Genomic DNA, 23,308 nt, shown 5'->3' with positions numbered 1-23,308 from the left:
ACATGGGGCTCAAACTCACAAACCGTGAGATCATGACCTGAGCCGAAGCTGGACACTCAACCAACCGAGCCACCCAGGCACCCCTAAAGGGTTTTAATCAAATGAAGGCAGACATATACTGGGCATCTAAAAATAGCACATTTTCCAACCCAAATCTGTCCATCTCTAAAGGCTTGGCTTTGTCCATTACACCATTCTACTTTTTTTTTTTTTTAATTCATTTATTTTGAGAGAGAGAGGGAGAGAAAGTGCACATAAGCAGGGAGGGGCAGAGAGAGAGAATGAGAGAGAATCCCAAGCAGGCTCCACACTCCACGCAGAACCTGACACAGGGCTTGATCCCACAACCCTGGGATCATGACCTGAGCCAAAAGCAAGAGTCGGACACTTAACTGACTGCACCACCTAGGTGCCCTTACACCATTCTACTTCTTAAATATGGTATTTAAATATGGTGTCAAGCTAGAACCCTTGTTACTTAGAGATCAGAAGGAGGAGAGGAAGAAAGACACAGGGGCAAAGATGGAGTGCTTTATACTGCACTATGATTTTATAAGTTAAAATACTTCTTTCTGGCAAATGGGGTATATTTTTACCTGGGAATGATTTTAAACAGACCTGATCTGATTTCTAGTTCCAGCAGTTCCTGCTTCTGTAAACTTTGGCAGGGTGTGTAACTTCGGTGAGCCTCATTTTCTTCATGTGTAAAATGGGCTAAAATCTACAACCTCACCAGATTGTTGTGAGCTTTAATTAAGCATGCATGTAAAGTGCTTAACATGTAAAATGATCCCAGTAAATGTTCTTCCCCCATTTCCCTCTTTCAACATACTAAAAGATGGTATGGTATTAGTATTTTTCATATTCTGAAGATTATATAATTCATTTCTTCTGATAGGTATGGTTTTTCTTATGGAAAGTATTCAGTTATTTCATGATGGCATTTGCACCTCCAAAAAGCATAGATGGCCCCAAAATGCAGACAAAGATGAGTACCTGGACACCCCTAAACCATCAGCTTTTGAATGACCGGGTAAGTGACCAGAGCTATTTTATCAATGAATCCATGCCTTAAGGTGGGGGCGGGGGGAGTATAAAAATGTTAGTTATCAAAATATGAACAGGAATTGTTTAGGATTGTGTAATGGGTTAAAATAAAAGACAGATGTAGGATTTTTTCCAAAAGCTTTTATTGAGCTCTTGCTATATGGGCAAAGCTGGTTGTAGACAGAATCTTTGCCCATGATGAAAATGTCTTAGATTTGCTCTTTCTTCTACTGTCGCTGTTCCTCTCTCTCTCATCCCAAGTGCCTTTTTTCTCCCATCACTGGTTCTCTGCTGGAATAGCCAGGAATGAGAGAGAAGAGGGTACTCTGTGAGGAGTTCCCCAAAAAGATTTTCTTGCTATAGTTGCGGTTACTGGATAATGGTGGATATTTAACCAAATAAATAAAATGAGTAAATCTCAACTGATGACTCACATTACTAGGCTTCTCCTAAAAAGTTTCTTTCTTACCTGCATTCTGGGGAAGCACGAGTAGAATACACCAAAGGATTGCAGAGATGGGAAGCTGAGTATCATGCTGGGGTGTGAGATTGGCCAGCCTCTGGGGATTTCCATTCCTGCTTCAGTTGGAGGCAGAATTTACCAACAGGCCTGTGAGCTCCTATTATCAATACCTATTCCAAGGACCACACCTCGTTGGCAGTAAAACACAATCAACATCAATAAAACTGACTTCATTATCTTGCTCCTACACACCAGTTCCTCCTCCTGGTAAAAGGCATCACTTTACACCAAGTCACTCGAGCCAGAAATCATCCTTCTCCCTGCCAGCTCTGGGTTGGTTTTCCCCAATTTACAAGCTCATAACTTAGCCTGTTATTGATGGCATAGAAGACATTACTGTTTCATAGTAAAACACAAGATTCTTGGAGAGACAAAGAACTTCGTTACTCACAGTGCAGCAAGCAGCTGTAGCATCATGTTTGCATTGTTTCTTCCCCACCTTGTCCCACAAGAATGCTATAGAAGGCCCAGAAAAATACTACACACCATGGATTTGTAGCACAAACCCTTACTGAGGAACAGTAAACCCACTGCTTTTCTTTCTTTCTTTCTTTTTGATCCAAGTTAGTTAACATATAGTGTAATAATGATTTCAGGAATAGAATTTAGTGATTCATCACTTACATATAACATCCAGTGCTCATCCCAAGTGCCCTCCTTAATGCCCATCACCCATTTAGCCCATCCCCCCAGCCAACACCCCACCAGCAACCCTTAGTTTGTTCTCTGTATTTAAGAGTCTCTTATGGGTTGTCTCCCTGTTTTTGTCTTATTTTTGCTTCCCTTCCCTTATGTTCATCTGTTTTGTTTCTTACGTTCCTTATATGAGTGAAATCATATGATATTTGTCTTTCTCTGACTTATCTCGCTTAGCATAATACACTCTCATTCCATCTATATTGTTGCAAATGGCAAGATTTCATTCTTTTTGATCACCAAGTAATATTCTGTTGTATATGTATATACCACATCTTCTTTATTCATTTATCAGTCAATGGACATTTGGGCTCTTTCCATACTTTGGCTATCATCGATAGCACTGCTATAAACATTGGGGTCATGTGCCCCTTTTAATCAGCATTTTTGTATCCTTTGGATAAATACCTAGTAGTGCAGTTGCTAGGTCAGAGGGTAGTTTTGTTTTTAATTTTTTGAGGAACCTCTATACTGTTTTCCAGAGTGGCTGTACTAGTTTGGAAGGAATCCATTGCTTTTGTAGTAAGCAGTAAGCAAGTCTGCTCTTGGTCCCAAAAGGAGACAGTACCTCATTACTCAAAGTTGCCTTGCTCCAAACATAACTTGGAGAAATGGCCCAAGGAAAGAGCAATGACTCTCAGTATTCCAACACATTTAGGAGTATGAGAGGGAGGCCCAGGGAGGTATGTCTTCCAGCACCCCCTCATTTCCATATCCAATTCATTTTCAAGTTCTAGGAGACTTCCTTTTCATCCAGGCCTGTCTCCATTATTCATCTATATGCCTCCAGCTTCCACCTTGTCAGTTTACACTCTCATCACCCTTTGCCTGATGCAGTGCTGTAACCCCTAACTGGCTTCACTCCCTCTAGTCCTACCAGTCCATCTTCTGCACTGGTCCCAGGATGATTTTTCTAAAATACCAAACTAAAAAAATTAAAATAAACATAAACAAAATTTTAAAGTAAAATACCAAGCTAATCCTATTATGTAAAACTGATAACACACCCTGCTCCAAAGAGTAAATTCCAAACCCCTACACATAGCATTGAGGATCTTTCTTAAGTTGACCTCAACCAACCTCTCAGTTCCTACCCCTGCCACTGCTTCCTCCCATCCTATGTCCAGGCTAACTAAGTGGCCTCCAGATGAGCCATTGTTGCCCCCTCTAAGCACTAACTCCAATACGATTTTCTCTGGAAAGCCTTCTCCTGCTTGCTTTTCTTTGCTCTCATCACTGTTTACCAACTTTCCCACTCAACTGCAATGTGTTGAGTTGAGATTCTGTCTTTTCTCTCTGTATTTCCAGTGCCTGATAACATTCCTGAAGCACAAAAGATGGAGTCAGAATTCAGCCATCCTCCCTGGGACCTCCTTCAACTGACTCTCTTGCCTTCTAGTCCCTAAATCCCTCCTTTCTTAGTCTGGATTTGACCCTTGCCCTCTAAACCTAACTGATGTGCTAATCACTCTGGCAAAGCAAGAGCTTCAGTCCTGACCCCTCCTGTTCAGTACTTTCCTGTTTCTACTCTTCTGGTGTGAAACCTGAGTGACTTTGGGAGACAGATAAGCAGCCAGCACAGCAATCAGAACAGTGAGAAATAAAAGGGAGAGAGACTGAAAAGGAAAAAGATTTTTAAAAAAGTGAGGAAAGAAGAATGAGATATAGAATAAAAGGAGGGACCAGGAGAAACAAAAGGAAGGCAGAGAATGAGAGAGAGAAATCCAGCCTTCATCTGGCCATGAACACAAGTCTATTGGGAGTATTTTTTATTCAGCTCAACAACTGTTTATTGAGCACCTGTTTGTAAATGTTCTTAACTTTCCAACAGTTTATATAACAGCTTCTCTGCTTTCCCCCCTAAAAGTTCAATGTTTAGATTTGAAATCTGTTTCCACATAGAATTGTGAAGATTTTACACATATGTGAAAAAGTGACTTGAATTGAAATACATATTTGTTGGATGCCTTGATTTTCAGAAATTTTCTTTGAAAAATTGGAAGTCTTGATCGATTTAGCAGCTATGGAGAAAAAAAGTATCTTAGTTGCCTGATTGCCTGTTGCAGGTTGGTTTACTAGAGAAGCAGACTCTGGTATAGCATATAGAGCATCCACTGTGGAAGGCTTTCTGGATCAGCACTAAGGAAGGGAAAGGAGTAGAGGTAGGTGAGGGGGGAAAGGGAGGAGAAGGGAGAGAAGGTCACAAGTTTGAGGCCTGGCACTGTAGCCACCAGCCTTTATACTTCCATACTGGGGTGCCTAGCTGGCTCAGTCAGTGGAGCATCCTACCCTTGATCTTAGGGTCATGAGTTGGAGTCCCACACTGGGTGTAAAAATCACATACATACACTTCTACACCGACCATTCAGTAGATGCTAGCTGCCCCATGGAAGAGCCCGACCTTGGACAAAGCAGAGCTCTCAACCTCATGGTTAACAGCCAGCAGCACTCCCCAACAGGTGGAATAAACCCAGGGCAGTACATCACAGCAAGCATTACATTGTCTTATCTTGGTCTTTGAAAAGCTTTTGTCTAGAAATGATAATTTCTAGAGATAATATTTATTTTGTTCTTTAGAGCTCTCATTTTTTACCACAAATTACTTTTCGGTTTAGTTAGATTTTAGTTTGGAGTAAAATTATTTTTTTAAATCTTTGCATGTGTATATACACATATGTATCTATTTATATAAATGTGCATAGACACACACATAAAATTTGTATATGGGTATACCAAACTATTAATAGTCGTTTCCCCCAAAGAGGTGGATGGCACTGGGGGAGGTGGTCCTGTAAAATGAAAGCTTTCATTTTTTGCTTTACATAGTGCAATAAAATTACAAATCTTAAAACAATTTTAAAATTATGTAAATAAAAATAAAGAACAGTAACTCTGTGAATGGAAATTCTGGTTTCAGATCACCGATAATTTCCTGCATGACTTGAATAAGTCACTTACTTTCTCTGGGTTTTACCATCATCCTTTATAAAATGAGTATGTTAAAAAAAAATAAAAAATAAAATGAGTATGTTCGACCAGATTACCTTGGAGGTTGCTTCCAGATCTAACATTCTAACATTCTAACAAATGTGCAAAAGGTATTAAAAAACAGATACCAAGGATACAGCTGGCCAGAAGGTGTCCACACAATAATTTCAAGGAAAGAAATTATTCTTTTTTTTTTTTTAATGTTTATTTATTTTGAGAGATGGAGAAAGCATGAGCAGAGGAGGGGCAGAGAGAGAAAGGGAGAGAGAGAAACCCAAGCAGGCTTTACACTGTCAGTGCAGAGCCCAGCACCGGGCTTGATCCCACAAACCATGAGTTCATGACCTGAGCCAAAACCAAAAATCAGACGCTTAACCCACTGAGCCATCCAGATGCCCCTCTACACTTCTAAAACAGGGCATTTGTCATCAATGACCACTGTAATTTTGAGGTCCTGTTTTCTGTTTTTGTTTTAATTTTGTCTTTCTTCAATTCTGTCGTAAAATGTAAAAGACATAACTATTTCAGACTGAAACAGGATCATAGACTTTTTTTTAAGTTTTTATTTAAATTCTGATTAGTTAACATACAGTGTAATATTAGTTTCAGGGGTACAATATAGTGATTCAACACTTCCATACAACACTTGGTGCTCATTGGGTCACGGGATTTTAACTTCACAGCAGACTTTAAGCAGAGAGATTGAATTCAAATTTGGGTGTCTAAAAAATAGCATGATCAGCATAGGCAAATGTAACAGATTTCAAATTAATTTAGGCATTATGATTTTTGAGAGGAAGAATGTTTTAAACATATACATTTCTTTGCCATCTAGTGTGTTTTTTTTTAATTTTCTTTTTTTTTTAAGTTCATTTAATTTATTTTTGAGAGAAAGAGAGAGAGAGAGAGAGAGAGCAAGCCAGGGGAGGGGCAGAGATAGGAGAGAGAGAATGCCAAACAGGTTCTGCACTGTCTGTGCAGAGCCCAATACGAGGCAAAGCTGAAACCAAGAGTCAGATGCTTAACAGACTGAGCTACCCAGGCGCTCCACCATCTAGCGTTTTAATTGAAAGTAACCAACATTTCTTTTCAAGTACGGTTTACAAATGTAGTACAGTACATGTTAAAAGGGTGTTCTGAGAAAAACACCTAGTTGCCATCAATCAGTCATAATTTAGGAGCCCCTAAATGTCTTACTCCTACACTGTAATGATGTCACATGGTGAAATATGTAACTTCAGTGTCAACAGACTAAAATACAACCGTAGGATTTTGACTTAACAGCAGGCTCTGAGTAAACTGTGATATAAACAGACTGCAGTGTTCTGCGAGGAAAGAAGATCCATTTTAATATTTCTATTTTGAGTCAATACTTTGTTTTCCAGCTCTTTAAGACGATGAACCTGATTGCAAATCTTGGGAATGAAGACTTGCTCCAAACCAGAGAGTATAAGATTCTGAGTCTGACCGAGGACCTGACAAATAGCATGTCCCAAATTATATTTCTTGCAAGAGTAGAACAAGAACCATATCTGAGCTTGTCTAGTGGTTTTCCTCTCCCCACTCATTCCCATCAGTTTCTACTTGGGTCTAGATGCCTTTGGTAAGAACTGGATTTGCTTGGACCCGCTTAGACTTGGTCATTGGCCTTCTAAAGACTATTGTTTTAGCCTGAGTGACACTCCCCACCTCCCACCCCATTCCTTTCCTCCTACCTTCTTGCTGACTCTTCTCTCCCCTTCAAGTCAGTGCCCCTTTGTTTCCAAATGCCCCGTATTGTCATTGGGCACCATGATGGTCATCTCATCCTCCTTTTGAAAGGAGGTTGTGGTCTTGGAATCTAACCTTTTCTTATTCCCACTGTAAGGCCCAAGTATGGGCAGCAGTTCATTGTGAAAATAGGGCTGGGAGTCAGGACAGGGGAGACCAAGGTTTAGTGAGGAACCCAGTACAGAGTTGAGCTGAACAGACAGACTGGAACCAGTGATTCTTAAAAAATTATAAATGTAATCCTTCAGGCCTCTGCTTGTCCTCTCTAACATAAGGAAATGAAAAGCTCTTAGGGATTCCTTTTAGCTCTAAAATTCTATGACTTTTGAAGCTTTTTTATTGTTGTTCAATCAGCAGATGCTCGTTGAGGGCCTGCCCTGCAACCCATACAGATTATAGAGAAATCTGTAATCCACATGGGAACATAAAATGACTGGAAGCAACTAGACAGCCATAACAAACCCTATAAACCCCAAGTGGAGTGTGGGCTGTAAGTGGAATATGAGTTGAGAGGAGCCAGATCCCTAGATATCAGAGAAGTGCTGGTGCTGGTGACTTGGATTGGGCGAGAGATGATTGACAGGCTTTGGTTAGATAGAGGGCGAGAGTCCAGGAAATATTTGAATCCAGATTTTTAAATCTTCTCTATTCTATAGGTTCTCTTCTGTTTTCATCTAGAAATCCTGAGTTTATCTGTTGCCATTATTTGAGAGTCCTAATAGCCCAGGTGACAGTTAACAGGGGGAAGGGGAGAAGGGCATTCTTTTTCTTCTTTTTTTTTTTTAAAAAAAAAAATTTTTTTTCAATGTTTATTTATTTTTGGGACAGAGAGAGACAGAGCATGAACGGGGGAGGGGCAGAGAGAGAGGGAGACACAGAATCGGAAACAGGCTCCAGGCTCTGAGCCATCAGCCCAGAGCCCGACGCGGGGCTCGAACTCCCGGACCGCGAGATCGTGACCTGGCTGAAGTCGGACGCTTAACCGACTGCGCCACCCAGGCGCCCCTCTTTTTCTTCTTTAATGTGCGAAAAGTGTTTACCTGCGATGTGTGAGATCTTCTGGCCAGGAGCAAAACCGATGTTTCACAGGCCATGAGGTTGCTGTTGGACCGATTATTTCAATTCTTATTTTCCTATGCCCTTTGAAACTAGAGTTTGAGAGTCTAAAAAAGGAAGGAAAGCATTATCTGTTAGAACATAAAACCAGCTCCTCACCCTCCTCCGCAAAAAGGGAAGAAATAGGCCTTAGCTTCTCTCCAAGGGGGAACATTCTTACAGGGCTGGAAAATCTAGGCAGTGCTAAGAGGAAGGGAGAAACATCAATCCCAATTTTGAAAGCTGCCAGTGGGGGTGTGTGTAGGAGTGAGAGAGACATTCATGTCTGCTCATGACTCTCCCTTGCTTCCTGTCTCCATAACACCCTCCTCTGCCACACATTCTCACATCAGTCTCCTTCCCTCATTCATTCTAATGCACACATGACTCCTGAAACCAATACTACACTGTATGTTAACTCATTTGAATTTAAATAATTGATTAAATTAAAAAAAAACAATACACACATGACTGATGCTCAGAAAAACACCTCTGCGCTAATATATAAATCCATCCACATTGCACTGATACATCCATAAGGATATTCATTATCCAGCAAACACAAGTATCTGAGTATCTATAATATGCTTTGCACTCTATACTGGAAATGTAAAAAATGGATCAGACGTGGTTTCTGTCCTAAATAGTCTATGATAACAAACCTATACAGATAAACACTGACTTGTATGTCCAGAGGTGTACATAAACACATTTCTAAGCCCACAGACATTTCAGTGCAGGTACACCCACTGAGGGGTGTACATACCAAGATATAAAAACAGAGCTGCTCATTCATAAATTTCACAGGTTCTCGTACAGTTGATATTTGGGGGAGGATCTCCATTTTCCTGTTTTTCCTTTATCAGGTCTTTCATCTCTTTTCAAATTCTAAAATTGATTTCACTTTACAATTCCATTCTTTTCTTATTTCTTGCCTTTAAAAAAAGGATTACTTTTTCTTTAAGATGAATTATTCCCCATGGATAAACTGAGAAAAATGATACCTTCCCCAAGTTAAAAATAAGTAAAGTACCCTCTCAGGAATGAAATCTGTCTTTTTATACTCAGTTGGTACAGTCAAAAGACTGTCAATTTTTATTTATTGATACTTTAATGATGTCTTTCTTACAATGGGTATTTTGAACCATGAAATATAAAACCATTCCATTCTTTTTTATTTATTGCAGGTATTTGAAGAAAGAAGAGCTCTGCTTGGAAAATGGGTAACCATTCAAAATATAGTTACTTCAATGTTATGTTATGTCACATTATCATAGAGCCCAAAGAATTCAGTTTGAACATAAACATAACTGAACACTTATATTGCCTGAGAAATTTAACTGGTACCATCTGTGTGAATCGGTTAGGGTTCTACACTCATGAAGTAGGGTTCCATCTCTCACAAAACAGCATTCAGAAAGGTGAGTTGGGATATGAGACGACCACTTAGTAACCAGCACGGTTCATCCATTGAGCTGCTTAGCATCCATCTACACCCTTCTGCCTCTATTTAAATTTCCAAAGGAAAGCTGTAACAACTTTATGCTTTTATTTAACAAGGTACCACTATTCTTTACACAACTGAAAACTTTCTCACCCTTTCCTCAAGGGAGACATAGAGTCCCAGTGGTCATTGTCCTTCCCTGGGTCATGATCAATCTCTAAGCAGTGTTTACTACTCATCAGATTCCTCTCTGAGCCCCACCTGTCTCTACCACCGAAGAGAACTGAAAGCATACAGTCATGCCAAAATGTGTACATGCATGTTAATAGCAGTATTATTCCTAATAGTCAGAATGTAAATACCCAAATATCCATTAACTGATGAATAGATAAACAAAATGTGGTCTATTCTTTTTTTTTTTTAACTTATTTTAAATGTTTGTTTATTTTTGAGAGAGAGAAACAGAGCATGAGTGGGGAGAGGAGCAGGGAGAGAGGGAGACATAGAATCCTAAGTAGGCTCCAGGCTCTGAGCTGTCAGCACAGAGTCCGATGTGGGACTCAAACCCACAAACCGTGAGATCATGACCTGAGCCAAAGTCATATGCTTAACTGACTGAGCCACCCAGGTGCCCCAAAATGTGATCTATTCTATGGTAGACTATTATTCTGCCTTAAAAGGGAAGGAAATCCTGCTACCTGCTACCACATGGATGAACTTTGAAGGCAATATGCTAAGTGAAAGAAGCCAGACACAAAAGGACAACTATTGTATTGATTCCACTTATATAAGGTACCTAGAGTAGTCAAATTCATAGAGACAGCAAGTAGAATAGAGATTACCAAGGGAAGAGGACTTATTATTTAACAAGTACAGAGTTTCAGTTTGGAAGATGAAAAAGTTCTGCAGATGGATGGTGGTGATGGTCACACAACAGTGTAAATGTACTTAATGCCACAGAACAGTACACTTAAAAGTGGTTAAAATGGTAAATTTTATGTTACATTTATTTTGCTAAAATTTTTTAAAGGTAAGAAAATTTTTAAATTTTTTGAAAGGTAGGAGAAAGGAATAAAGTAATGATACATGCTACAACATGGATGAACCTTAAAAATAATATGCTAAGTAAGGGGCACCTGGGTGGCTCAGTTGGTTAAGCATCCAACTTTGGCTCACGTCATGATCCCGTAGTTTGTGAGTTCAAGCCCCACATCGGGCTCTGTGCTGACAGCTCAGACCCTGGAGCCTGCTTTGGATTCTGTGTCTTCCTCTCTGTCTCTGCCCCACCTCCCCCCTCAAAAATAAGTAAACATTGAAAAAATTTTTTAAAAATAATAATATGCTAAGTGAAAAAAACCAGACATAGAGGCCGCATACTGTATGATCCCATTTATGTGAAATGTCCAGAATAGGCAAATCCATAGAGACACAAAATAGATTAGTGGTTTCCAAGAGCTGGGGGAATGACTCTAATGGGTACAGGCTTTCTTTGGGGAGATAATGAAGATGTTCTGGGGGGCGCCTGGGTGGCTCAGTTGGTTGGGCATCCAACTCTTGATTTCAACTCAAGTGGTGATCTCATGGGTTTGTGAGATTGAGCCCCACATGGGACTCTGCCACTGATAGCAGAGCCTGCTTAGGATCCTCTCTTTCCCTCTCTCTCTGCCCCTCCTCTGCATGTGCTCACTCTTTCTCTCTCTCTCAAAATTAATAAATACACATTAAGAAGAAAAGAGGGGCATTCACTTTCAAATATCCCCTCTCTATAAGGAGAGCTTTTCTACTATTCTTCTTTTCTAATCTTATACTCTGTTAAACTTTTGCCTGCTGCTCAAAAAAAAAAAAAAAAAAGTGTTCTGGAAATAGATAGTAGTGTTGACGACACAACCTTCTGAATACACTAAAAGCCACTGACTTGTAAACTTAAAATGCCGAATTTTATGGCATGTGAATTATATCTCAGTTTAGAAAATAAATTAGGATTACTTAAAAAAAAAAAAAAAAAAAAAACTATCCGGGGCGACTGGGTGGCTTAGTCGGTTAAGCGTCCGACTTCGGCTCAAGTCATGATCTCGCGGTCCGTGGGTTCGAGCCCCGCATCAGGCTCTGTGCTGACAGCTCAGAGCCTGGAGCCTGTTTCAGATTCTGTGTCTCCCTGACCCTCCCCTGTTCATGCTTTCTCTCTCTCTGTCTCAAAAATAAATAAATGTTAAAAAAAAAAAAAAACTATCCTTAGATTTCTCTAACTCTTGTTATGTGTAATATACTTGAAATACCCCATTTTTAAGCATACCGCTAACACTTTTTCCTTAAGAGAGCATCTCTGACTAGAATGTAACTGGACAGGATGCCCTTTCCTATGAGTTACTGAAACTCATTTTCCTAAGGAAAATGGAAAGTTTTAGCCTGCTATAACAGCCTAAAGTTCTTAGGAAAGTTCGGGCTGCTATAACAAATTACATAGATTGGGTAGCATATAAACAGCAGAAGCTTATTTCTCATAGTTCTAGAGGCTGGGAAGTCCAAGATCAAGGCATGGGCAGATTCAGTCTGGGAAGATCCCACTTTTTGATTCATAGATGGCCTTCTTTTCACTGTAGCGTCACATGGCAGGAGTGGGGAGAGAACTCTCTGGGGTCTCCTTTTTAAGGACACTAATCTCATTCATGAAGGCTTTATCCTCATGACCTAATCACCTCCCATAGGCCCCACCTCCTAGTACCATCACCTTGTAGGTTAGGTTTCAACCTATGAATTTTGGAGAGCTACAAACATTCAGTCCATTGCACTAAGACTAACATAAATACTATGTCTTAATGTTCTTATTTGTTTTAGTTGGTCACCAATTCTTTTTTGTGTTGGTCTACAAGCTCCTGTCTAGGATATTTATTAGCCTAAATACATTTTTAAAACTTATATACATAGTATATCTGGAAGGATACACAAGAAAAGAGGCAACATTGGTTTCCCCTAGGGAGATGGATGAGTCTGGGACAAGGTGGAAGGGACTCCTTTAGCTGAATAGCCTTTTGTACCTTTTGATATTTTTAATCATATGAATGTATTACCTATTCAAAATAATAAAATTTTATAAATATGCTAAAAATTAAGAAGTGAAAAACACCAAAAATTTAAACCTAGCAGAGTTTTTCTCATATCCTATTTACATTTTAAAACTAACTTCATACTTGTCACCAACAACTTAAAAAAGACTTACTTAGAATAACTGTTTTTATACTATCATTCCAGTGGAAATCCCTGAATTAATATAACCAAGGCCAGTTCAGCCAGTGTTTGGTGTGACCAGCTTTTGAATGGTTGGTGGGATTGCCGGTTGTTAAGTACTTTTTTTTTTCAACGTTTATTTATTTTTTGGGGGACAGGGAGAGACAGAGCATGAACGGGGGAGGGGCAGAGAGAGAGGGAGACACAGAATCGGAAACAGGCTTCAGGCTCTGAGCCATCAGCCCAGAGCCTGACGCGGGGCTCGAACTCACGGACTGCGAGATCGTGACCTGGCTGAAGTCGGATGCTTAACCGACTGCGCCACCCAGGCACCCCAAAGTATTTTTAATATCACCCTGTATAAAATTCAAGGTCTTTAAACCTTTAAAAATATTTTGTTTATTCTTTTACCATAGCTGATAGAAATATATTTGCAAAGATCACTAATTATCTCTCTTCTCCAATAGACTAGTTTATATAGGGAAGGCATAGTTCTATATCTTGCTCTTTGTACATTTCTTGACACGCCCAGACATTTAATAAATACTTTCTAGATGAATAAGTGATAATTACTGGTTTTTCTCTTTTGTCCAACATCAAACTTATACCCCGAATTTACTATGTCATGTGGTAGTCTATATACCTCCACAAAAGCCACATGAATTGAGTTTGAGGGGATTATTTCCAATTTGCCCTATTAATTTTCTATCTCCATTTTAGTTTTTAGATTTTTTTGGTTTATGTTTCAGGAAAACCATGAGACTGATAACATAAGAAATGCAGCGCCAGGGTGCCTGGGCAGCTCAGTCGGTTGCGCGTCTGACTCTTGATTTCAGCTCAGGTTATAATCCCAGGGTTGTGGGATTGAGCCCTGAGTTGGATTCCACACTAAGTAATACTTAGCATTACTTGGGCTTTTCATTATAGGGATCAAATATTGGTTTTAAAGCGCAATCTAGGGGCGCCTGGGTGGCGCAGTCGGTTAAGCGTCCGACTTCAGCCAGGTCACGATCTCGCGGTCCGTGAGTTCGAGCCCCGCGTCAGGCTCTGGGCTGATGGCTCAGAGCCTGGAGCCTGTTTCCGATTCTGTGTCTCCCTCTCTCTCTGCCCCTCCCCCGTTCATGCTCTGTCTCTCTCTGTCCCAAAAATAAATAAACGTTGAAAAAAAAAATTAAAAATAAATAAATAAATAAATAAAGCGCAATCTAGTATTAGAAGTAAAGTCATTTTTTAAAATAATCTGGACTGGGGTGCCTAGGTGGCTCAGTTGGTTAAGCGTCCAACTCCAGCACAAGTCATGGTCATATGGTTCATGCATTTGAGCCACGCATCAGGCTCTTTGCTGACAGCTTGGAGCCTGGAGGCTGCTTCAGATTCTGTGTCTCCCTTTCTCTCTGCCCCTCCCCCGCTTGTGCATGTTCTCTCTCTTGCTCTCTTCCCTCCCTGCCTCCTTCTCTCTGCCCCCCCCGCCCCCCCGTCCCCCCGTCAAAAATAAATAAACATTAGAAAAATTTAAAATAATCTGGTCATTGTGAAGTAAGACATAATATAAAACCTATCCAATAATAGTCCAAAATATATTTGGCCATAGAATGTCATTTTTGTTCATACATAGGTGCATAGTCTTATCTGATATTCTGTATAGTAACAAACAAAATAATTAAGAGAAACTGCAAACCTCTTCTACTTCACTTGCTCCCTGCTACTACTTAATCCTTTATGTCTTAAATCTTCTCTGCCCTTCAATCCTTGTTAGAAAAGGCAATTGCCTCCCAAGAAAAACAACTCTCCAGAACAAACACAGAACTATATTGGTTGAAAAGAAAGCATCTCAAACTTTTTCTCAGCTTCTGCATTGTTAACAGAAATAATAGGGGGAAGCCTGGCTGGCTCAGTCAATAGAGCATGTGACTCTTGATCTCAGGGTTGTAAATTCAAGCCCCATGTTGGATGTGAAGATTACTTAAAAATAAAATCTAAACAAACAAACAAAAAGAATGTGTTATAAAGAATTTGAAAAAAGTAGATGGCATCACTTTTAATTTGCTGGCAACAACCGTAATCAGAGCTGAAATTCAAAAGAGAAACAGGAGAAAATATTTTGTAAATTGCATGATAGGTAAAGATTAATATCTAGGATTGTAAAGCATTTCTACAAATCAATAAGAAAAATACAGATATTCCTATGGAATAATGAGCTAATAGAAGAATGAGAAATATACAAAAATATACAAATGGCCAAAAAACTGAAATTAGAGAAATACAAATTAAAACAACGAGATTCCCAGTCCCTCCCTTTGCCTATGTGACAAAAATTAAGGAGATAGATAATATTTGATATAAGTAAGGATTTATTGGAGAGTAGGAGGATATGCTTAAACACAATTGGAGGGACTGTAAAATGGTAAAGACTTTTAAAAGACAATTTGACAGGATCAATTAAAGTTTTAAAGGCAAATGTCCTCTGAACCTGTAATTCCACTTCTGTGTTTCTGTACTAGAGAAATATTCACACAGGGCATGAAAAGGCATGTTTTGGAATATTGAAGTTGGTTTGTTTTTGGGTTTTTTTGGTCTGTCTTTCTTTCTTTCATATTGGAAACAACCTAAATGGTATTGGTAGTAAATTGAGTATGTAGATCATGGTATAGCTATAATGAATGGATAAATGAGAAAATGAAAATACTATGAATGAATGAGAGAACAATATGCTCCACGTTCATTACATATCAGGTCATTTATGGCTACAGCTTGTTTGTTATTTTATTTTATTATTTTTTAAAATATTATTTGAGAGAGAAAGACTGAACAGAGGAGAGGGACCGAGGATGAGGGGGAGAGAGAGAGAGAGAGAGAGAGAGAGATTCTCAAGTAGATTCCATGCTCAGCACAGAGCCTAATGAGGGGCTTGATCCCACAATCCCAGGATCATGAACTGAGCCAAAATCAAGAGTTGGATGCTCAACCAACTGAGCCATCCAGGTGCCCCCTGTTTGTTTTTTAAACTGCTTAGCAGTATCCCACAGGATAGGTATACTCTAATTTACTTAAGTGTTTCCTTGTTGATAGCTATAAGTGTATGCAAATGCATAGAAATGCACAGCGGTGGGTACCTGGGTGGCTCAGTTGGTTAAGTGTCCAATTTCAGCTGAGGTCATGATCTCATGATTCATGGGTTCCAGCCCCACATCAGCTCTGCACTGACAGCTCAGAACCTGGAGACTGCTTTGGATTCTGTGTCTCCCTCTCTCTCTCTCTGCCCCTCCCCTGCTATGCTCACTTATGCGTGCACTCTCTCTCTCTCTCTCTCTCAAATACAAATAAACTTAAAGTGGAATTGCATGGTGGTTATTTCTGGGGAATGGAATGCGATTAGATGGGGAGGAGCAGTTACAGAGGATTTTCATGTTTAATTGTATATGTACCTGTTAGAAACTTTTTAAAAGTTTATTTATTTATTTTGAGAGAGAGAGGGTGGGTGCACAAGCGGGGGACAGGCAGAGAGAGAGAGGGAGAGAAAGAATTCCAAGCAGGTTTTGCCCTGTCCACACAGAGCCCAACATGGGGCTTAATCTCATAAACTGTGAGATCATGACCTAGGCTGAGATCAAGAGTTGGATACTTAACCAACTGAGCCACCTGGGCACCCCATGAAATTCTTGAATAATAATGTATCCATACCTTAATTGTGAAAGTCAGTTTTTGGTAACAGGACTCAGAAACTCAACCAGATTGGGATAAATAACCAATAAGCAAAAAATAACAAGCCTTCTTCATTTTGTCCCCCCACTCACAGTAAACTTTTCTTTGCCAGTCTGTGTGAGGTGAGTGGAAACTGATGGCTGTAGCAACTGTCCTGATGTCCTGCAACTGCATTAAGAATCCTTGGAATAGGGGCGCCTGGGTGGCGCAGTCGGTTAAGCGTCCGACTTCAGCCAGGTCACGATCTCGCGGTCCGTGAGTTCGAGCCCCGCGTCGGGCTCTGGGCTGATGGCTCAGAGCCTGGAGCCTGTTTCCGATTCTGTGTCTCCCTCTCTCTCTGCCCCTCCCCCGTTCATGCTCTGTCTCTCTCTGTCCCAAAAATAAATAAACGTTGAAAAAAAAAAAATTAAAAAAAAAAAAAAAAAAAAAAAAAAAAAAAGAATCCTTGGAACAACTACTCCAAACATAGGATTTTTCACAATTCTGTTAAGTCCAGAAAGCCCTGTAAAAAGGCATTAAAACAATTATAAAATATAATTGTGATAGAACATAACGTAACATAATTGATTTAATGTAATATAATGTAAACAAAGGAACTAACTGTGAAGGGAGGTACCATCTGTGTGATACAGGATGGAAGAATGGTCCTAGCTACTCCCCAAATTTCACATATTGGATCCCTGGCTACAATGTTATGGGTATTTTTACTTGAAAGGAGATTATCGAATTCCTGGACAATTAACTCTTCCATGGATTATTTACTTTTTGGATTATTCTTAGCACCTTTTAAATTCCAAAGGGATTTCCCCCAACTGTGAAGCGTTCTTCTGAGTCATCAACCCACCTTCAATTGGTAGGAGTTCAAGGAATGCAAATTCATTTTGTATTAGCCTAAACAAACACAATTAGAAAGGAAAATCCCTCGAGGCAAAAAACACCTATCAACGCCAGATATAAATTACCTTTGACCATTATAATCAGGGAAATAAATGAGAAACCAATGTAATTATCTTTTTAATCTCTAGAGGAAAATGTTTTAATGTTTTCTTTTATAGATTTCTTCAGCACTTTATAATCCTGGTGTTCTTTTACATTCATTTTAAATCACTGTTATTCAAGCTGAGCTCATTCTCTTTTTGTGGGCAGCAATGAAAGTAGATGAGCTAACCTCCGTCATTCTAAATGTAATTCCCATCCTTGCCAATGCACAGACATAATTTTATGCTTTTTAATTTAATTGTTTGCATATATACTCTTTTTACACTGATTTAACCCACATACTCATTATTTTTAACATCACTTTGATATTTTATAATAAGCTGCCATGTATAATGAGTCATAAATCCTATTAAGAATTTTATACATAGATTATTTAATCCTCACAACAACCCTACCATTTAGATATAATTATCCTAATGTATAAATGAGGAAATTGAGAGGTTGTTAGTGGTGGAGCTGGAATTTAGTGATTTATTTCCAAAGAGTATTGGAAATAATAGAATACTGGAAGTAAGACTTCCAATAGTCTCATTACCAAACCCATCATCAATCTGTAATGCCATCCTCTATTAGGCATTTTTGATTATTTCTGATTTTGTGCAGTGATAATAATATCTCATGAAAAATTTTTTTGTAACCATAATCATCCTGGGTCCCCATGTGGCTCAGTTTCTACAGAACCACAGAGCACTGCCTATAAGTCATTTTAAAAATGAATTCCAATTTTCACTTTGTGTCTCAAAGGAAAATCACAGCAGAACCAGTTTAAAACTCATAGCAGTACTTCTCAGGTCTCCTTTTGTTAAACAACAGAAATTCAGCCGAGTAATTTAAAAGTTCAAATTGGCTTTATTGAACAATTTGTGAATCAGGCAGCATCCTATCTAGCAAATAGGAGCTCCATCAAGCCGTAGAAAAGGAAAGGTTTTTAAAGGTAGAGAGGGAGCCTAAAAACAAAATTACTAGCAAAGAATGCATTGTTTTAGGCAAGGTTTTCTTCCTAAGTGGAATGGAAGGGATCCGTCAGTAAATTAATTGCCTAGTACTAACCGGGAAATTCCATGTTGACTGGTTAAAGTTATATTCCTGGGGAATTTATGATATGCAATTAGGTTAGGTATTAAATCTTGGTTTGCTGAAGTGGGGCCCTTAACATAGGTGACTCCATTTTGGTACTGTGGTTTCCTAGTTAACACCTTCCTTCATTCCTCAGCTCTCTCATTCTCTAATTGCTATCTAAGGCAATGAATGACTGTCTGAACCCCCAAACCCCCAACAAGCCAAAACCTTACTGCTTTTCTTTCTCCTCACACTTCCCCTTTGGTTCTTTATTTTATAGATCAATGCAGCTTCTCAGGCATGGTCCTTCCCCTGGCCCCAGTCATTCTGGTCTGACTTCTCTCTCTTCATTGTAATAATCCATCCCAAAAGGAAAGAAGTCCTGTATTGTGAGAGTTGGAAATATGGATTGTGCAGAAATAGGGATAGGAGAAATCAGGGAACACTCACACACGAATAGATTTTTATTCATTTATTTGTAAGTTGAGGTTTTGGGCTTTTTCTTCCCTGCCATGAGCACACCATAAAGGCCCCTACAGGAGTTGTGTCTTGACAATGTCAGGATTCCAAACTCAACGACAATTCACTACCCATTTAACTTGGCTTCATACACGTCACACAAAACAAAGCATAATACAAAGTCACCCAACAAAGAAGATACAACAGGGGGCAAGAAATTAATGAACCAAATGTGAAGTTAGTCAGTCCCTAAGTGCACAGTTAGGGTGAGGCCGCAGTCCAGTCTAGGTCATCTCTCAGCTCACACTGCTTATTATGTTCAAAAAGTGGGAATCTCTGTTATGTTCAAGATCAATCAGTAGGGGCCTTTGGCAGCATTTGCCTTTCAAATATGGTCAGAAGTTGAAGGGTTAGTGTCTGGAGAGTCTGACAGTTTGCCATAGAAATCCCCCCTTTTGAAAGGAGTTTAATTGGGGCGCGTGGGTGGCTCAGTTGGTTAAATGTGCGACTTCAGCTCAGGTCATGATCTCACAGTTTGTGAGTTTGAGCCCCATGTCAGGCTCTGTGCTGACAGCTCAGCTGCTTCAGATTCTGTGTCTCCCTCTGTCTCTGCCCCTGCCCTCCTTGTGCTTTGTATATCTCTCAAAAATAAATAAATATTAAAAAAATTTTTTTTGAAAGTTTAATCAGTCTTGGGCCTTTGCAGGCCTCTTCTGATTCTAGTGATTATCAGCTCTTGGTTCTTCCAGGTTCTTATCAGTTCTTAGTACTTCCAGTCTGTGCCGGTTTGGGTGAAATCTGGTCTTAGCTGCAACACCCTTCACTGCTTATGTCACTGTTTGACAGGAGTGACTCTATCTTGCTTATTACATTCACCCTCCCGTCCTTGAATTATAGTCTGCAAACTGAGATTCCTGGGTCATTAAATAGATCTATAATAGTGAATAGTTTTTGATTAAGAAGTATTCTTGCCAGGGTGCCTAGGTGGCTCAGTTGGGTAAGCTTTCAACTCTTGATTTCAGTCCAGGTTGTGATTGCATGGTTCATGGGATCAAGCCCCACATCGGGCTTTGTGCTGCTGGTGTGGAGTCTCCTTGGGATTCTCTCTCTCCCTCTTTCTCTGCCCTTCACCTGCTTGCATTCTCTCTCAAAATAAATAAGCATTTTTTTAACTTTAAAAAAAGAAGTATTCTTGCCAATTAAATATAAATACATATGACTATAATGAAGTTGATTTGTCATGCTTTATATGCCTTTTTAGGTAGTGTATTTTATGATTACAACTAAAGTTCCTTATAAAATTCTCATTACTTTATGATGACTGTAATAAATACCTATACATGAAATGCAATAGTATACAGAATACGGGTAGCCCCAAACTTTCCTATTTCTCTTCTCTAATGGGCTAAGGAAAAAAAAGACAGATTTAGACTCTGGTAAACTGACTCATTCAATTGGTAGATGTTCCCATAAGAGCCTTTCTCTGGGTTTTGGCCAGCCCTCAAATTCTTATCTTTCATCAGTCATTGATCTTGGAACTGATTAAGGGTTATCTCTGGGGAAAATTATGAAGTAACCAAAGCTTTTGTTTGGCATGCCTCCAGATTACTCTGGCATCTACTTCCTGTGTCTGGCAGTCTTTTTTCCAGGTCCTCTTATTGACATTTTCTCTCCAATCAATCATTTACACATTACTGGGGCTTTAACCCAATATACTCCCCTTCTCAGGGATATTTGCATATTTTACCTTATCTCCAATTGTGAGTGCAAAGCTTTGTTTCTGATCCTGGAGTTTGGCACTAATGAGCTAATATAGAAACTCTGGTGGGAAAGGGGCTGCCCAGGTGCCTTCTCTTGAAATTGTATCTTTAAATGTATATTTTCTCAGTTTACAAATATGGCCAGCTCCCAACTTACTGATCTTATATAATGGCAAGTTCTGAGGTTGAGTGCACTTCTGTGTATGCACTCAGGTCTTGTACGTGCTTGCATGTATAAATGTGAGAAAGGACAGGTAAGTGGCAAAACATCAATTTACTAATTAGGGGAAGAAGTACATGCTATTCATTAGTAATAAAATATGAAACTTACTTTCTCTGCCATTCTTCTCTCTTCCTCTAATGAATTTCTGGTATTAGACTGAACCTGCAGGGTTTTTTCTTTCTTTTTTCCAGTTTGACAAATGGACAGACTCTCAACGGAGAAGAATCTTGACAGGCCTGTTAGAACGTTGCTCCCTGGCACAGCAAAAGTTCTGCTGTCGAAAGCTTCAGGAAAAAATTCCAGCAGAAGCTCTGGATTTTACTACCAAGCTTCCAAGGGTGTTATCTTTATACATCTTTTCTTTCCTGGACCCCCGGAGCCTTTGTCGTTGTGCACAGGTAAAGGCAAAGAATTAGTGTCCAACATTTTATAGTGATAGCCTAGAAAACTCTAAAATGAGAAGAAAAAAAAACACATGCACAAAACCAAGAAATAAGATGAGATGGTCAATATGTTTAGTCTATATAGTTTGAATTAATCCCCATCTTCTTTGTACCTAACTCTGTATTTAGTGCTCAAAAGTAGATATAAAATAATGTAAGACATCATTAGTATCCACAGAATAGTATCTGCTGGTTGGGGAGACAGATACACATATATGAAATGGTTCATCAGCAGGATAGTCTTACAGTGCATAGCATACAACTAGGATAAAATTCTAAATTGTATGGTACAGGCCATTCATAAACAGAAGAGCTCAAAATAAGGTGCTAATAAGATATGTACCAAAGACTGTGAGAGTAAGAGTTCAGAGTGAGTAGACATGCTTCCAGTGGCCTTGGAAAAGGGGCTGCTGTTTTTTTATAAGTAAATCCACCATGTATTAAAGTATACTTCAGTCATTTATGAGATAAACTAGTAGCCATTTTATTAAGTGTTTCCATAGAGGTTGGTAACACTAGAAGTTACTAGTCACCATGCATTCACATATGTGTAACATGTTAACTTCAGTTTTTAAAGTTAAGAAGATGGATGCAGTAAGAAAGATGAATTAATAAATGGTGTTAGGACAATTGGGCAGCTATCTGAAAAAAGTATTCTAGTAGGATAAAAGATTGGTATGAAATCAAAGGAAATCATAAAATACTCAAAGAAAACATAAGGAAGGAGGGCTTTGTGAGTATTCTATAATACCCAGAAGCTTTTAAAGAAAATACACAATTTAGGGGCACCTGAGTGGCTCAGTCACTTAAGCCTCCGACTCTTGATTTCGGCTCAGGTCATGATCTCACATGAGTTTGAGCCCCTTATTGGGCTCTCCACTAACAGGCTTTCTTGGGAGTCTCTCTCTATCCCCCCCCCTCAAAATAAATAAACTTAAAAAAAGAGTATCATATAGCTATATGATAAATTACTGTGGGAACATTAGAAAACATGTTTTCAAAACACAAAGATGCTAATAATATGTAAAATGAAGAAACACAATTTAAAATTGTGTATATAGAGTTTCCCAATTTTGTTTCACAACGCCTAGAAAAAAAAAGAACACTGTCAGGTTGTTAATAAAGGTAATCTCTGATTTATGGGGTTATGGGTATTGTTTTTCTTTTTAAATGATTATTTTATTTTATTTTTTTATTTATTTATTTTTTTTTTTGAGAGAGAGAGAGAGAGGGAGAGAGAGAGAGCAAGCGAGCGAGAGCGAGCACACAGGGGGAAGGACAGAGAAAGAATCCCAAGCAGGCTTCAGGATGTCAGCGCAGTCTCTTTCTTAGGACTCAATCTAACATGGGATCACCACCTGAGCCAAAATCGAGACACTTAACTGACTGAGCCACCTAGGTGCCCTGGGTATTATTTTTCTTTAAACTTCTTGGAATTTTTCAAATTTTGCACACTGAGACTGTTTTCATTTGAGGGAAATGTTATTTGAAATCACTAATCCTATCATATATGTGTACCATATGTCAATCTTACAAGATCCTGGCATTATGTTTTTTTCCCAGTACTGACTGTGAAGAAAACACAGGCAGTTGTTCTTCAGCTAGATTTAAACAATAATGTCATTGCACTAAAATGAGCTTTGAATTGTTTAAAAAGATGGAGGCAGGAAGGGTCTGATAATTTTGAAAGCTCCTACCCTCCTACCTACTCTTCAATTTGCCTCATTCCTGTCTACCTTAAAAACAAGCAAAAAAAACACCCAAGAGCAAAAACAAAACATACAAAAACCTTATCTACCCCCGGGGAGTGGGGGAGGGAGGGAAAAACTTGATACCCAGGTCAAAACAAGATGTAAGGAAAATGAGGGAAAGAGT

General features: G+C 39.2%; 1 protein-coding gene across 7 annotated transcripts in view; it reads left to right on the top strand.

Annotated features, from left to right (window-relative positions):
* Positions 1 to 23,308, top strand: part of FBXO16 (F-box protein 16) — a 66,013-nt gene that overhangs the window by 4,078 nt on the left and 38,627 nt on the right. For 5 of the 7 annotated variants that reach the window (XM_045461549.1, XM_045461558.1, XM_045461582.1 and 2 more), the window contains exons 2-4: positions 899 to 1,033; positions 9,307 to 9,342; positions 21,182 to 21,388. In XM_045461549.1, the coding sequence (XP_045317505.1) occupies positions 935 to 1,033; positions 9,307 to 9,342; positions 21,182 to 21,388 (342 nt within the window). In that variant the 5' untranslated portion in view covers positions 899 to 934. The remainder of the gene's footprint in view (positions 1 to 898; positions 1,034 to 9,306; positions 9,343 to 21,181; positions 21,389 to 23,308) is intronic. The other 2 variants (XM_045461568.1, XM_045461602.1) reach the window with 2 other exon arrangements.

Source organism: Leopardus geoffroyi, chromosome B1 (assembly GCF_018350155.1).
Source record: "Leopardus geoffroyi isolate Oge1 chromosome B1, O.geoffroyi_Oge1_pat1.0, whole genome shotgun sequence".
Lineage (NCBI taxonomy): Eukaryota > Metazoa > Chordata > Mammalia > Carnivora > Felidae > Leopardus > Leopardus geoffroyi.
This window is presented reverse-complemented; position numbering and strand designations above follow the sequence as displayed.